Genomic DNA, 14,158 nt, shown 5'->3' with positions numbered 1-14,158 from the left:
ATTATGTTGTGGAACATTATTATTTGTTATTCTAAAACTGTAATATAGAAACAAAAGGAAAAAATGAATGCCCTCGCAGTAAGGCGCGTAAAAATCCCGGGGGTTGCAAGTACAGTTCTTACACAGGGCTCGGAGACAGTAACCTTGGCAGTTTCCGCCTCGTTCTCCTTTAGGACATTTCATTGGTGAAAACTGACTAAACGTTCCGCCTTCGCTTTAAAATGTGTTTCTCATTGGTTTACTGAACAGTCAATCGGAAGGATTTCGGGTGATTTTGTTGTCAGGTTAAGGTTTCTTCAGCTACACATCAGCCGGAAAGGGTTGGAGAAAACATCTCTGATACAGTAAGTAGATGGCGAGTCACACTAAAAAGATTCAGTCACTGCCTGTTTTTAAACTGTATTAATCTTTTGGTCTACGTTTAAATAGATGTTGAGACAGATGTTGATGTTGAACTATTAAACTGCAAGTAAACCGGAATGAGAGAGCGAAGCATAACCAGAAAGTAATGATTAAAGCTTGGTAACGACTTTACAGTGTTGTTTTAGTTCATGTGTAAGAATAGGTATTTAAAATGCATGGATGAAAGATGTTGTTTTTTTTAAGTGGATGGATTTATTTATGGCTTCACTCAGCTTGTTAAGCTCAGTAGCTGTAAGTGTAAGTGTACACCGAAAACAAAACGTGCCTGGAAGAAGAGTTGTAATGCCATATCGTTTCATATAGAAAACTCATGTTAAACTTTTATGTTTATCGTTTATCGTTTTAGGAGGTTCGGCGGCTTATTCTGAAGGAGTACATTCAACTTTAAGGAAGGATTGGACGATTACTACGACAGAGAAAATCTACACAAAGGAAAACACGCCACCGTATTGATTATGAAGTAAAAGTTGTTATATCATTAAAAGGTTAATTTATCCTTCTCAGGAATTTAAAGAAGGTAGTATTCTGATAATAGCCTGGATTAAAATGGTGGATGTCTTTTCTGGTCGGATACTTATGAATAAAGATGGGGAAGCCATTGACCCTGAAGAGGCTCTCAGAAATAAGGTGGTGGGCTTGTATTTTTCTGCTGGTTGGTGCCCCCCTTGCCGTGATTTCACCCCTGTCCTGTGTGATTTCTACACGGAGCTGACAGAGGAAAACGACCCACCGGCCCAGTTTGAGATCGTCTTCATCTCTTCGGACAAGTCCTTGGAAGAGATGGTGGAGTACATGCACGATATGCACGGAGACTGGCTGGCGTTGCCCTGGAATGATCAGTTCAAGCAGTAAGTTCATTGTGGTCTTCCAGGTCACCGCATTATGTGATAGAAGCATTCTTGAAACCACGACTGTGTTAGTACACAGAACGTAAGATGAGCCCCTTATCTAACACCAGTAAAGAACCTTGGCAGGTAATAGATCCAGGTTGAAAGCGGGTACAAATATCATATTGAGACATTTTGTACAAAGACAGCATATTTAGATTCTATAGGGTACTTATACTTATACTTATACTTATACTTGGTTTGATCATTCTGTGTATCTGTGTGGCGTGTGGTTAAAAAGGCAGTGGAGCCTTTGTCTTTAAACCCTCGCTGAAAGGTAACAGCTTCTTTTTAAAGGACCCGCTTTAAAAATATGGTCTGAATTGATCAATCTTAATATTTTGTGGGAGATAGTTCAGGAAATCTAAAGTAATCAAATGAATATTTCTGTTATACATTCTAACGATCGAGTTATTTCTATTTCTTCTTTGTCAGAGTTTATTTAAAACTAAACCCGTTGTATTTTAGGCTAACCGTTCTAATAAGAACTGCTAGATGAATACACTGGCTTTTGTGCCACTGGCAGACTGGCATTTACTTGTGTCCTGAACGAAGAGCATGAGAAAGTGCTGTTTTATGAAATAATGTTAGAGCTAATGTAATTAATTTGCAAAGTGTTTGTGAGAATAGTCTTTTAGTGTATGTTAAATTAGTTTATGGTGTGGTTTAGTCAGTCATGGTGACCTTGTCTGTAAGAGGTTTAAGAGTCAAACTTAATGAGATAATGTATAAAAATAGCCAAGATTTCAATTACTTGTTTTAATGTTTTTCACATTTAAATATTAATGTTAGTATTTCCGTGTACATTAATATTTATTTTGCTACTAAAAGTTAATTCAAGAATAAACATATTCGTAGCTCTTCACTTAATTGCCTATGAATTTAGCAATATGAAATCAGAACAAATGCATTTGATGTTTTTGGCTACTTAAAACATATTGCTGCAAAATTCGTTGCTATGTATGATTTAAAATAATTATAAAATAATTGTATGTCATCTGAGTTCTTTACAGCTGTCAAAGTTTACTGTCATGGATAATGTCAGTGCTAGTCTGCACTGTCTTGTAAGCTATTGTTATTTTAAACCAATTATACAGATCTATCTTATTATTCCCCTTTGTTATTGCTAGTTCGTACTTCCTAAATATATGCACCAAATAAAACGGGGGAAAACACTCACCATACATTAGATTCATGTTGAATTTATGCTGACAGAATTGTAAGAATGGAGAATCTGTTCATGCTGTTCCCCATTGTATATGAATGTATAATAAATGGATATATCACTAATGAATATACGATCATGTGACATCTTTTAAAAGTATCTTATCCTTTTCTATTTAAAAAATGTGTACAATAATCGCCAGGTGTATTATACGCCAATGCAAATATATTTTTCTCTTTCATAACATAAAATATTTCATAACATAAAAACTTTGGGCATTTTTAGAAACTGGACTATACTACACACTGGTTGTATAGTTTTAATGTCCAAGGTTCTTTTATTCACATTTCCAAGTGTATTTTTAAAGGAATGGTAAAATACTTTTGGGTTAAAAAATATATTAATAATTGATATATAAAAAAACTATAAATAATTTTCAGTGTAATGCTTGATACCCGCATAACTAGATTTATGTTAAAAACATTTATGGGTTCTAAGTATTAACATGTATTTAATTATATATAATTTTTATTTATTGCATATGATGTCATATTTCTTCAGTGTGATTCTGTTATGGATACTGCTTCAATATTTGTTGCTTCTGCTAATACTTTTTAAAACTGGGTGAAACAACCTATTTTGCAGCTCTCATATTCCAAAAGGCATAATGCATTGCTGATTTAAATTGTTCTTTACAGTGTCTTGCCTTTAGACACAGATGACATAAATTTGATTTATGAGTAGAATTAGGTTAAATCAGATATCAAGTGGGCCAGTACCCCTCATTCAGTGTAAGAGAAAGACCATTTGATAGTCCATTTAAAATAAAAAAATACAATTTTGAAATGAAGATCCTGATCTCTATATTTCACCTTCAATAACACATTTGATGTCATTTATTTAAGAACAACTACCAAATTTGTTGCATCTCTTCTTAACGTAATGTCTGCTCCTCTCTTGCAGTGATTTAAAGAAGAAATACAATATTACTGCGATACCAAAGCTGGTGATTGTCAAGGAAAATGGAGAGGTCATCACAGACAAAGGACGAAAACAAATCCGGGACAAGGGGTTAGCTTGTTTTAGGAACTGGCTGGAAGTGGCAGAAATCTTCCAGAATTTTCCTGGTTAGAGAGGATACGAACTCGGTTGTAACTGAATGCTGGAAGAGTACTTTCTTTGCACATTAGTCCTAGATAAAAACATGTAATAAGAGGTTTTAATACAAAATGTAGACACCTATGCAAATACATTTTACTATACAATTTTTTAAAAACTGCATTTATATTATTTAGGATGTACAGAACAAATAAATTATTTTTAGGCAGAGACTTTCTATTTTTGTTTTAAAATAAACAGATTTAGTTTTAAAAAATAGATTGCTATGACATATAAACCAGTTAAGAGTGTAAGCAGATTGAATGCACTGATGCCTAACTGTTGGTGAGGCACATTATTTAAAGTGTTCTTCAGGTTTTCTGCCCTCAGGTGTGTACAATAGGATAGTGGAAGGAAAAGTTTGTTTCTGTGTCAATGCATAGTTGTTTTCACATTTGCTTATCACACATAATTTACAGCTTGATCCAAATGTATTAATACCATTGATACAAAGTGACTGAAAGTTAGTTTTGGCAAGAAGAAAAATGTAAGTGTACATTCATATCTGTTGCATTAATTAATGAAAACATGAAAAATTATAAGATACTCAGTAGTAGTATCAGTTATGCACCCATCTGTAGATTTTAACAAGTGCACCAGGACCATAGGATGCTAAACAAACCCCCTTCTATACTTCACAGAAAGGATTACATTATTTTTCAATAATAGTGAATTGCTGCTGTGACTGTCCAAAAGCTCAATCTAGGATTCATTCAGCTACATCATATGGTTGCATGTAACATGGAATATAGTTATTTGCTGTTTGGCAAATTCATGTCTTCTCATTCTATTGTAATTAGATAATTCTGCTGCAGACCTCATATTTCTGATGTTATTAGACTCTGAGAGTGGCCTTGGAGATATTGCTTCCTGATGCAAGAGACTTTGGAAGATTCCATATTGTTGCCCCTGTGAGATCCTAAACCTTTCAAACTGCACATCTGGGTGAAACATTCTTTTTATTTTCTTCCTGTTGGATTAGCATCTATCCCATTAAATGTGATGGATACAGCCAAAACTAGGATGTCATAGGTTTGTTTTTATAATTGATGCTAGAGTTGTTAAGGTCAATAATTTTTACTTCAGATATGTGGACAGGTCTCTCACTTCACCCTTGATTACATGATTCTGACTCTTTTAATACCCAGTGACAAATATGGTGACTTCCAGATGGTTATATTCACTTTCAGACTAAATAACATAAGATCATTTAATTTTCAGCATTTATTTTCAAAATATTTCCTGGGTAAGAATAAATTTAAACATTTAGTATTTATAAAACTGCAATTACTTTACACATGTTTTTGAGATATCCAATACTGATACAATTTTTCGTATTTTAATTCTTGCACAAAATACTGATTGTATATTCAGATGTTGTTTTCAATTATATTGCATTATGGTATGAATTATTTGGAGCAAACTAGACTATTTTCTTTGATGGGAATGCTTACTTGGCAAAATTATCAACATTTTACACACTTCTGATATAAAAAGGCTTAAAACAATTCTATTTTAAGTTTTTATTAACAGGTTACTGTTTCATTTTTGGGTAAAACCTGCATTACATGGATTTTAATGCGTGTATATTTTATGGCAGGTATTGCAGTCTTAGTTGGAATAGGCAAATTAATTTAATGTACTGTAGGACTACTGGCTAGATGTAGTTTATGGGAGAAACGTTCATTTAAAATAAGTGAACCATTGATGGTTTTCAGAACATAGAACAATATTTTTTCAGTTATTTCCATTTTAGTTCTTTATTGTCACATTTCTAGAGACCATATTTATGAAGCAATTACACATACAGTCAGTTTTTGTATTAGCACTGTAAACAAGTAAATCATCATTTCAAACCATCAACCTTGTTGACATGAGGTCAATTCTAGCTGAAGTTGTAAAAAATGCTGTGCTGTTAATCAACTGTGGTCTGCTCCGTCTATACCCAAGATTCTGTCACCGATAGTTTTTCAGGGAAGGCCAAGAGTCCTCGAGGATAAGTTGAGTGAATTGTCCTCTCAATGCTTTGATGATTTAGTCTTCATTGTCCTGCTTGTTCACTGTTCTGTTGCTTTCATTCTGTTGCTCACATATTAAGAACCATTTAAATCTTTTTTCCCCTTCGCTTTTAAATAAAGTGTGATATTTAATTGACTTTATGTTGAATCACAAAGTGTATGTTTTTGTATATGTTATTCAGACTGGTTTATATTTATAATTTTTAATCTTCCAAATCTCATCTATTTTAAGGTTAATAGAAAATAAAGTTTGTGTTTTCCCCATTTTTTAGGTATTGGAAACCACTTGAAAGCGGTCATTTCCTGTAAGTTTTGTTTTAGGGGATTAGATCTTTGACAATGTAATCACTAATAAATAGAACTTAAGGATAGAACAGTATGTCTGTTTATAACTCTCATCTTAAAACTTAAACTTAATTGTTTAAAATAGTTTTTTGTAGATTGTATGATATTTTTGAAGTTTTTTAAGTTTTATCCATGTTCTTGCTCTTTTCAGTACTGCAGTATATTGTAGTACTTTGCAATATATTGATGAGAAATGTTTAAAATAAAGTGTATAAGTGAGTAAATACAGTGATCTGCAGTCTGTGGAGTCCTGTGTTTTTGTTTTTGAACAAGAGTGCTCTTTCAGTTCTCCAGAGCTCGTGTAATAATACCACAAGGGATTACAGAGTCTACTTAACCATCATGTAAACAAACAGATCTTCCTGACAATACAATTTTGCAATAGAATTATAGAAATTTAGTTAATTGTTTTGAAAACTGCACAGGTTGTTTTTTGCTGCTAGAAACACCATTCCATAATATATATTAAACTACCGTCAACTTAATTTACTTACCATCATAAAAACACAGCACCCATAACTCATATTGTCTTGTCACACCTCAGTTACTATATAAAAAATGCAATGAATTATTGTGTTGGAATATTTTTTGCCTTGTGTATGTGCAGATTAGCTTTAGAGCCTACATGTACATATTTTGTTCTTCATATAAGTCAAATGAGCCAAGTAAAACTTGTTTTAGAATAATAGTTTGATCACCGTTCTTCACTCAGGTTAGGAGACTGTCAACAGAGATCTTTAATTCAATCAGCTGAAGGGGAGCATATCACAGAGAAAGGGTTTCCCCTAGCACTTAAGACATGCTCACTGAATTGAAGTTACACTTTCCTTTTTATACATTAAAAGTAGGCAAGACTTTAACATATCAAAAGAACATACAGGGAAAGGGGCAGTGTCAGAAGTCAAACAAACAGGACAGGAAGATGTCATTTGGCATCCTACAATCTGTTTCATTTGTCTCTGGTTGAATGGGTGTGAGGAATCACAGGCTTTAGTTTGCACCTAAGACAGTGGTCTTAGATGCAAACAGAAAACCTTTCCCGCGCAGTCACTGTCTTGACCTTTTGGCTCAGTCTTCCACACCATGGATGACTCACAAGAAAAAGGGCTACAAGAAATCGAGGTCTCAAAGTACTTACATATGAGGCTGGAAGGCACTACTTTTACAAGGAAATATTTGCACTATTTTAAAGACAGGCAATGCAAAGGATGGTTGTGCCAAGAGATGAAGTAATTTTCCCTGGACGACACATGATGTGAAAGTACCAAAGTCAGAGCTTTCTGGAAGTAAGAACCACTGGAGCACCTGGAAAGCACTGGTTTGCTTTCATTTAAGTGAGACCCTGAAATAATTTCCACTTTCTGTAAATTATGTATTACTTTGGAAACAGGCTTGACTGCACTGAATTGCTAACCACTACACCACTGTGACATCTATGACCTGAAATATCGGAGTAAATATGTGCCAATAACTAAAGTGAGATAAAAAATTCAGGATCAGGCTAATGATAATAATTGCTTACACTTATATAGCACTTTTCTGGACATTCAAAACACTTTACAGGTAATGGGGACTCCCCTCCACCACCACCAATGTGCGGCATCCACCTGGGTGATGTGACGGCAGCCATAGTGCACCAAAACGCTCACCACACATCAGCTATCAGTGGGAAAGAGAACAGAGTAATGAAGCCAATTCATAGATGGGTTGGTAAAGGCCAATGGGAAATTTGGCCAGGATGCCAGGGTTACACCCCTACTCTTTTTGAGAAACACCCTGGGATTTTTAATCACCACAGAAAGTCAGGACCTTGGTTTTACATCTGAAGAGATAAGAGAGACACCTGGGAAGTGAGATAATAATATCATTTCCTGTTTTTGTATTTTTGCAAACTATGCAGTCTAGTGGCTTGACGTAGGCTTTGCGCTCAAATATATAAAGATGTTGCCTGTCCTTGGTCAGTGAGATAAAGGGCATGTATTTGGTAAGCTGGCTGTACACCCAGAACGTGAAAAGAACTGTTGTCTAGTCTGCAACTTAGATATAATTTATTGGCATCTGTTCCTGTCTTATCATTTGTTTTGAATGTGTCATAGTAACTAGGTTGTTTTAAGGTATAAAGGACCATCTTCAGCTACTTTATTTTAAGTCCGGTGGTTGCAAGCCGGACTTCCATACGCATATGAAATAAAGAGACTTATGCTTCACAGACACCTGAACTTTGTCATTTGTATGACACAAGACATCTTATCCAAAAGCCTGTGCCTTTTTTACAGTATAGTGTCCCCATCACTATACTGGGGCATTAGGAAACACACAGACTGCAGGGTGAGCACCCCCTACTGGCCCCACTACCACCTCTTCCAGCAGCAACATTAGCTTTCCCAGGAGGTCTCCCATCCAGGCAGGCTCATACCTGCTTAGCTTCAGTGGGCTGCCAGTTGTGATTTACAGGGTGATATGGCTGCTGGCAAAAAGGAGACCTTTTGGCACATAAAGCTCTAAACTCACGGCAACGGTCCCGCTACCTCTCTCAAACGATCATATTAGTAATCAGATATAATTTTCTGACCTGTGAGTTTGCATTGTAACATGAAAATACTTGAATGTTTTATGATTGGTAACTACAGTAGATTAACGAATTCCACATCAAAATAAAACATATTTCATAATTCTATTTATAAAGACTTGTAAAAGGAATTACTTTCTGTTTTGAAAACAAACTGAAATCCCTCCATGGAGTAGGGCCCTTGCTTATGAAAATTGCATGTTTAATTGCTCCTCCTGAGACAAGATTGCATTGCAGAATCACAGGGCACAGGAATTACAATACCTTCCTCAAGAATATAAGACATGTTCATGTAAATCATTTTTTTCATTAAAAAAGCATGTCAACTGACAACTAAATGGATGTTCCTACAGTGAATATACAATATACTGGTATACTGGGCTCCCATCATGCCTACATTGTAATGAAGTCCTTAGAAGTACCCTGGAGTCCAGGTTGCAGTCCTGTGTCCTGCCTACAAGGGCTTGTGATTGTTACAATTATGTTTTACTAGTTTACTACTTCCACTGCTTCCACTGTTACTCTTTCATGTTTGTCTTTCAGTATTGTATAGCTCAGCTAAATCATTATGATAACTAAATCATTCTTCTCACTGGTTAAAAAGCTGCTAATTTAAAAGTAAAAAAATTCTCAATGATTTTGATTATTATTAGTTCAGTATTGTCCAGTCAAGTATTATTTTCCACCAAGTGACGCAGTTTTTGTTGATACACAGCTGACATTTCTTGTTGTTCATCTTTTGAGAGAAGATCTTGCAAAGTGGTGGGTGAATCATTCATGTCTGCACAGAAAGACATTTAAAAATGCATGCAATTTTGATTTAATCAAGTAAAGAATGATCCTCATGTTGCTTTCAGAATGGAGAATATACTAAAAAGTGGTGAGAAATTCACATTCCAGATAGGAGAATGGTTTTTCCTTAACATGTTTGTAACTGGTGTACATATTGTATTTCAGCAAAGCCTTTTAAACAAAAATGTTATTCTGTGCATACTGATCATCCAAAGACATGTTTCCATGCTGTTTCCTTGATATGGGTCTTTTAGTACCACAAATGTGTTTAATTGGAATTTCTTACATGCTGTGAAAACCTTTCCTGCAGCTAGGCTAGTCTAAGAGGAACTTTCAAAATGAGCAAGAGGAAGGGTATCCCGTTCATCTCTTTGTTGTGCTGAGGTTTCTGGGCCTTAGTGAATGACAAGCCGAGCTCCAAGCACAGGCATACAGAGGACCCTTGGGTGTCTTCAGTGGGAGTGAGGCTTTTATGAGCGATGATAAAGTGCGAGGGAATGGGCCTTTAATGAGCCTGATTGAAATGGAGCTGACTGAATAATAACTGAGTAGGAAAATGCTGCCTGACTTGGTGAAGAAGCTGGCCTGAAAGAAGAAGTCAAAACTAATACCAAGCCGAATAAAGGTTGGCTTGATGCAGCAGAGAGGCTGGCTCAAATGAAGCTGTCTGATTTAATACGAAGGCTCCCTGCATACAAGGCAGGGAACCCATACCTTTGCAGGAGACAAACGAAAAAGAAAAAAGATCAAACACTTACGAGCCAAAAAAAAGCAGTGAGGACAGAACAGCTCTGTTGATCAATGCTCGTAGATCAAGGGGAAAAACAAGATGTTTGTCAGATGTTTGACCGTTTCCATACTGCTAAGCTTAGCACTGAGCACTTAGCTCAATGTTGGAGCACTGAAAAAGCAGGGAAAAAGGCTTAAATACTTGTCTCAATTGCCTGATTGAGAGATGCGTCCTGAGGGAGTTCACACAGGGTGGGAAGGAAGCTGAGAGAGAGGCTGCTTTACTGGGGCAACACTGGGACGCAAGCTGCTCCCAACCTGGGTGTAACACTCTTAAACGGCATTTTCTCACAAGCAAAAGAAAATCAAATAAATACTTGTGGCCTATAAAGTTACAATATTAACTTCAAAGTACATAAAATAATATCTGAATGGAAATAAATACAATTCAAAACTGGTGTAAACTTTTAGCAGTCAACTGAAGGAATGAGACAATTCAATCTAAGCAAAATGGGGCTAGAATATAGAAAGCACAATACAATGCAATACAAATTTTGCAATGTAATTATTGTCATAACAAAGAGCCCCATAGGGTCTAATAGTATTAAGAACAAAGAATAAGAGCTCATGAAAAAGATATGACACATCTACAAAGCAGATCTGATTTCAATCTTAGGCCTTTGTTGATTTTTGCAATAATAAATCTAATAAACTTATCTACATGTTTAACTTCATCAATAATGCAGAAAATATGGAATTTGTTTGTTTGTTTGCCTGCAAACTATAGAAATAGTGGTTAAGCCAAATGATTAAATTAAAGTTCCCAAGACTCAAGATCCCTGTGCAATTATACAGTAAGTCTCACAGTAGAACCCTACTGTTACTTCTAATATTACCATAAGGCTATCTCAACAAGCTAAGGAAACAGATAGGGTTTTAGAATTCCCATAATTTTCCACATTTTGGAAGGGCATTCAAGAAAAGTATTTTTAATTAATATGAAAAAAGACAATAATAACAAAAAAACTTCCAAGTGGCATGTTGGGAAGGCAGTTAGCATCATTGCCTCACAGCTCCTGGGTCCTGAGATCAGTTCTAGAGTGGACCACCTACTCTGTGAAGTCTTTGTGCTTTCTCTGTTTTAATCTTTTCCAGATGCTCCAGTTTTCTCCCACCTTCCGAACATGCTGCCTAGTGATTGTTTTTATATATCTTTTATATATCACTATGATAATTTCAACATCATCATAATCATAACACTTGTAACCTTATACCTGTACTTCCTGAAGTGACTTGAAGTGCTTCTGTATCTATCAAAAGTTGTTTGCGTTTAAAATGCTTCTTTTGTTAACAACATGTCCTTGTAATTCTGACATAAAATGCAGACTGCAGGCAACTACAAAATTACTAAAAAAGAACCATACATTTTATTTTTATAAGAGAAAGGCAAGAATGGGAAGTCACCCAGTTGCTGGATGAGGGGTGCTGCGTGGAAATGAGAATTGTTATTTCTGCTCTCTGGCTATGAAGAGAGCTCCGTCAGGCAAAATTGACAGAGAAAGAAAATGAGAGAAACCTTTTCTTCTTCTCATGCTTCGTGCCTTAATTTCTGCTGAAACTTCACCTTTGTAGCCTGGACTCTGATTCTTTTCCTGGTCTCCTGAAAAGGGGAACCCTCACCCATTTGCCATCAAGAGACTATGTTGGAGCTTAAAGGGACTACTCTATATCTTTCTGTAAAGGGACAACTGTAACTTTCTTTTACTAGAATTGTTGCTGATATTCTCCATAGAGCTGTGTTTTTAATCCTTTAGCAATCCTCCTGGGATGGATAACCTGTCCTGGATCCTGGACTCTGAGAAACCCACAAGTCTCAATGACATTCACTTCACATTTAGAAAGCGTCGAAACAAAGGTTGTGGACACTAAACTTAACCTTGAACTTGAACTTGAACACATTGTCTGCCTCATAGATTCCTATTGTCTTTGAAAACCCCACTATAGTCTCAAAGGCCTGGTCTCTACTGCAAGTAGTCTTATCTGTCCTGAGCCTGATCTTGAGGCCTTGGGGCACCAGCTTAACAGCAGCTTACCATGTGGGTTCCAAAACACAAGAATTCCTATAAATCACCAACTTTACAGACTTCTATCTACACTGTGCCTCAACCATAGCTTACCCTGTACCAACTTCAGGAGAAATGAGAAGAGATTCTCTGGGGGGCCATGTGACAGGACTGGCTCTGTCGGCCTTACATTTTTAGGTACTGTACATCGTGGCAGGATGATCACAATGCAAGACCACCATAACTTGTTACTATGCTCCTTGTCATACCTAAGCAGCCTTACAAGACCCCTCTACCTGCACACTTCAGAGACAGAATGGAACTGCCTGCCAAATGAACTGCCTGTAGGAGAGTCCCTTTATACCGTCATAGTCTGCAATAATGAGACCACAATAGTCCTCCATCATGTGACACAGGTCCAGAGTTGGCTCATAGGGGCTGTCCGTTCAAGAAAAGCAGTGATGTTCACCACAAGCTTTTGCAGAGACTTACTTAAGTCTTGTTCGTTCTTAAAGTTAATGTTTCTGGGCTCCCAGGACTAGAGAATAGGAACCCTTGGTTAAATGGCTGCTAAGTGATTTATCCAAACTGAATTCAGATAAGCCTGAGCCTGTAACTTGTAGTCAGGCCTCCAAAGGGAGATCAGTTACTTTTTTTTAATTATGTGCCAGACTTGAATGCAGTTTGTTTGCACTGAGAACACTTCTATAAATGCAGTAGCATGCCACTTTCACTTAAAAGGTAATATATTCCAGTGTCTCCTCACACTAGAGAACAAAACTAAAATAACCTAATCAACTGAGTCCTGGCACCTTCTCATCTGAAGGATGGCACCTCCTCCAGCATGTCACTAAACTGGGACATTGCTTTGGAAATTCTGTTAGAGATGAAAGACCGCCACCTACTGGTCCATCAGCAATACTTACAACAGCAGTCCTCATTTTCCTTAGAGCAGTGGTTCCCAAACTGTGCCGTGCCACCTTGGGGATGCACATTTTCGGGGTTATTATATATAAAATATAATAACATTAGCGTACGTATGATGTATCATCAAAGCACCTCAAGGGACTTTACTACACTCCTCAAAGTGCAGGGAGATAGCGAAGCAAGAAAAACAAGATGCCACCTTAGTTTGGATTTAAAAGTGACTCATGGTAATTTTATCAAGCAGGATCACAAAGCCTTCTGCAGCACATCCCTCCTAGACCAACAAGCACAGGTTCACCAAGTAGACCATGACAGGACAAAAGTGATCTACTTCCTCAAGACTTTAAAAGTCAAGCTTAATCATTTAAAGGTGGTGCAGACCTGGACTTGTAGACATTGCAATAGTTTCAAAATAGCAGAGATGTGATCGAATGACTTTCAATATTTCAGTTGTTTGTTTTCAGACAGGCAGAGAAAAGGCACAAAAGGGCTTTAAATAAATTATAGCTTTTAAATTTTGTTTTATGTATTTTTTATTTAGTTTATTTTTTATCTAATTTATTTTTTAATCATTTACCCATGTATTTTGTTGTATTTTTTAACTTTGGCAACTTTAGAAGAGATAATATCTCCATTATATTTATTAAAGGGAAATTACATAATAGTCTTCTGGAGAGGCCAGGTGCTTTAATTACACAAGAACATGTTTAACGTCTCAATCCTCATATTATTTTACAGCAAGGTTTTCCTTACTAACACCAAAGTAATAGATATTCTAGTGACAAAGTTAAAATTTATTTCAATCAATAACATTAAGTAGCATTCACTTATTTAAACTGCTGAAGAAATGACAAAATCGCAATTTCATTTTTTATTTACAGTGAGGCATATGAATTTTAAGACATTTGGAAATAAAAATACATTAACCTTAACCACCTAAAAATAGAACAACACTCGAAGATCTGGGATTAATTTTGAATAGTGGTATAATTTTGCATTGAGTCAAGGAAGCAAAACACATGCCACAAGGGGGCATTAGTTAGCCATTTAGGTGAGGAATCTGTTCACTGGAACAGAAAAGG

At 36.2% G+C, this 14,158-nt stretch overlaps 1 protein-coding gene across 1 annotated transcript; it reads left to right on the top strand.

The window, feature by feature from the left end:
- The first annotated feature begins 262 nt into the window (after nt 1–262).
- Nucleotides 263–6,231, top strand: nxnl2 (nucleoredoxin like 2). Its single transcript, XM_088911115.1, has 3 exons — nt 263–344; nt 770–1,271; nt 3,439–6,231. Exons 2-3 carry the CDS (start codon nt 970–972, stop codon nt 3,605–3,607), a joined length of 471 nt encoding a protein of 156 aa, XP_088767241.1. The 5' UTR covers nt 263–344; nt 770–969; the 3' UTR covers nt 3,608–6,231.
- Nucleotides 6,232–14,158: the final 7,927 nt, after the last annotated feature.

This window comes from Atractosteus spatula, chromosome 3 (assembly GCF_055471065.1).
Source record: "Atractosteus spatula isolate fAtrSpa1 chromosome 3, fAtrSpa1.hap1, whole genome shotgun sequence".
In the NCBI taxonomy this organism is placed as follows: domain Eukaryota; kingdom Metazoa; phylum Chordata; class Actinopteri; order Semionotiformes; family Lepisosteidae; genus Atractosteus; species Atractosteus spatula.
This window is presented reverse-complemented; position numbering and strand designations above follow the sequence as displayed.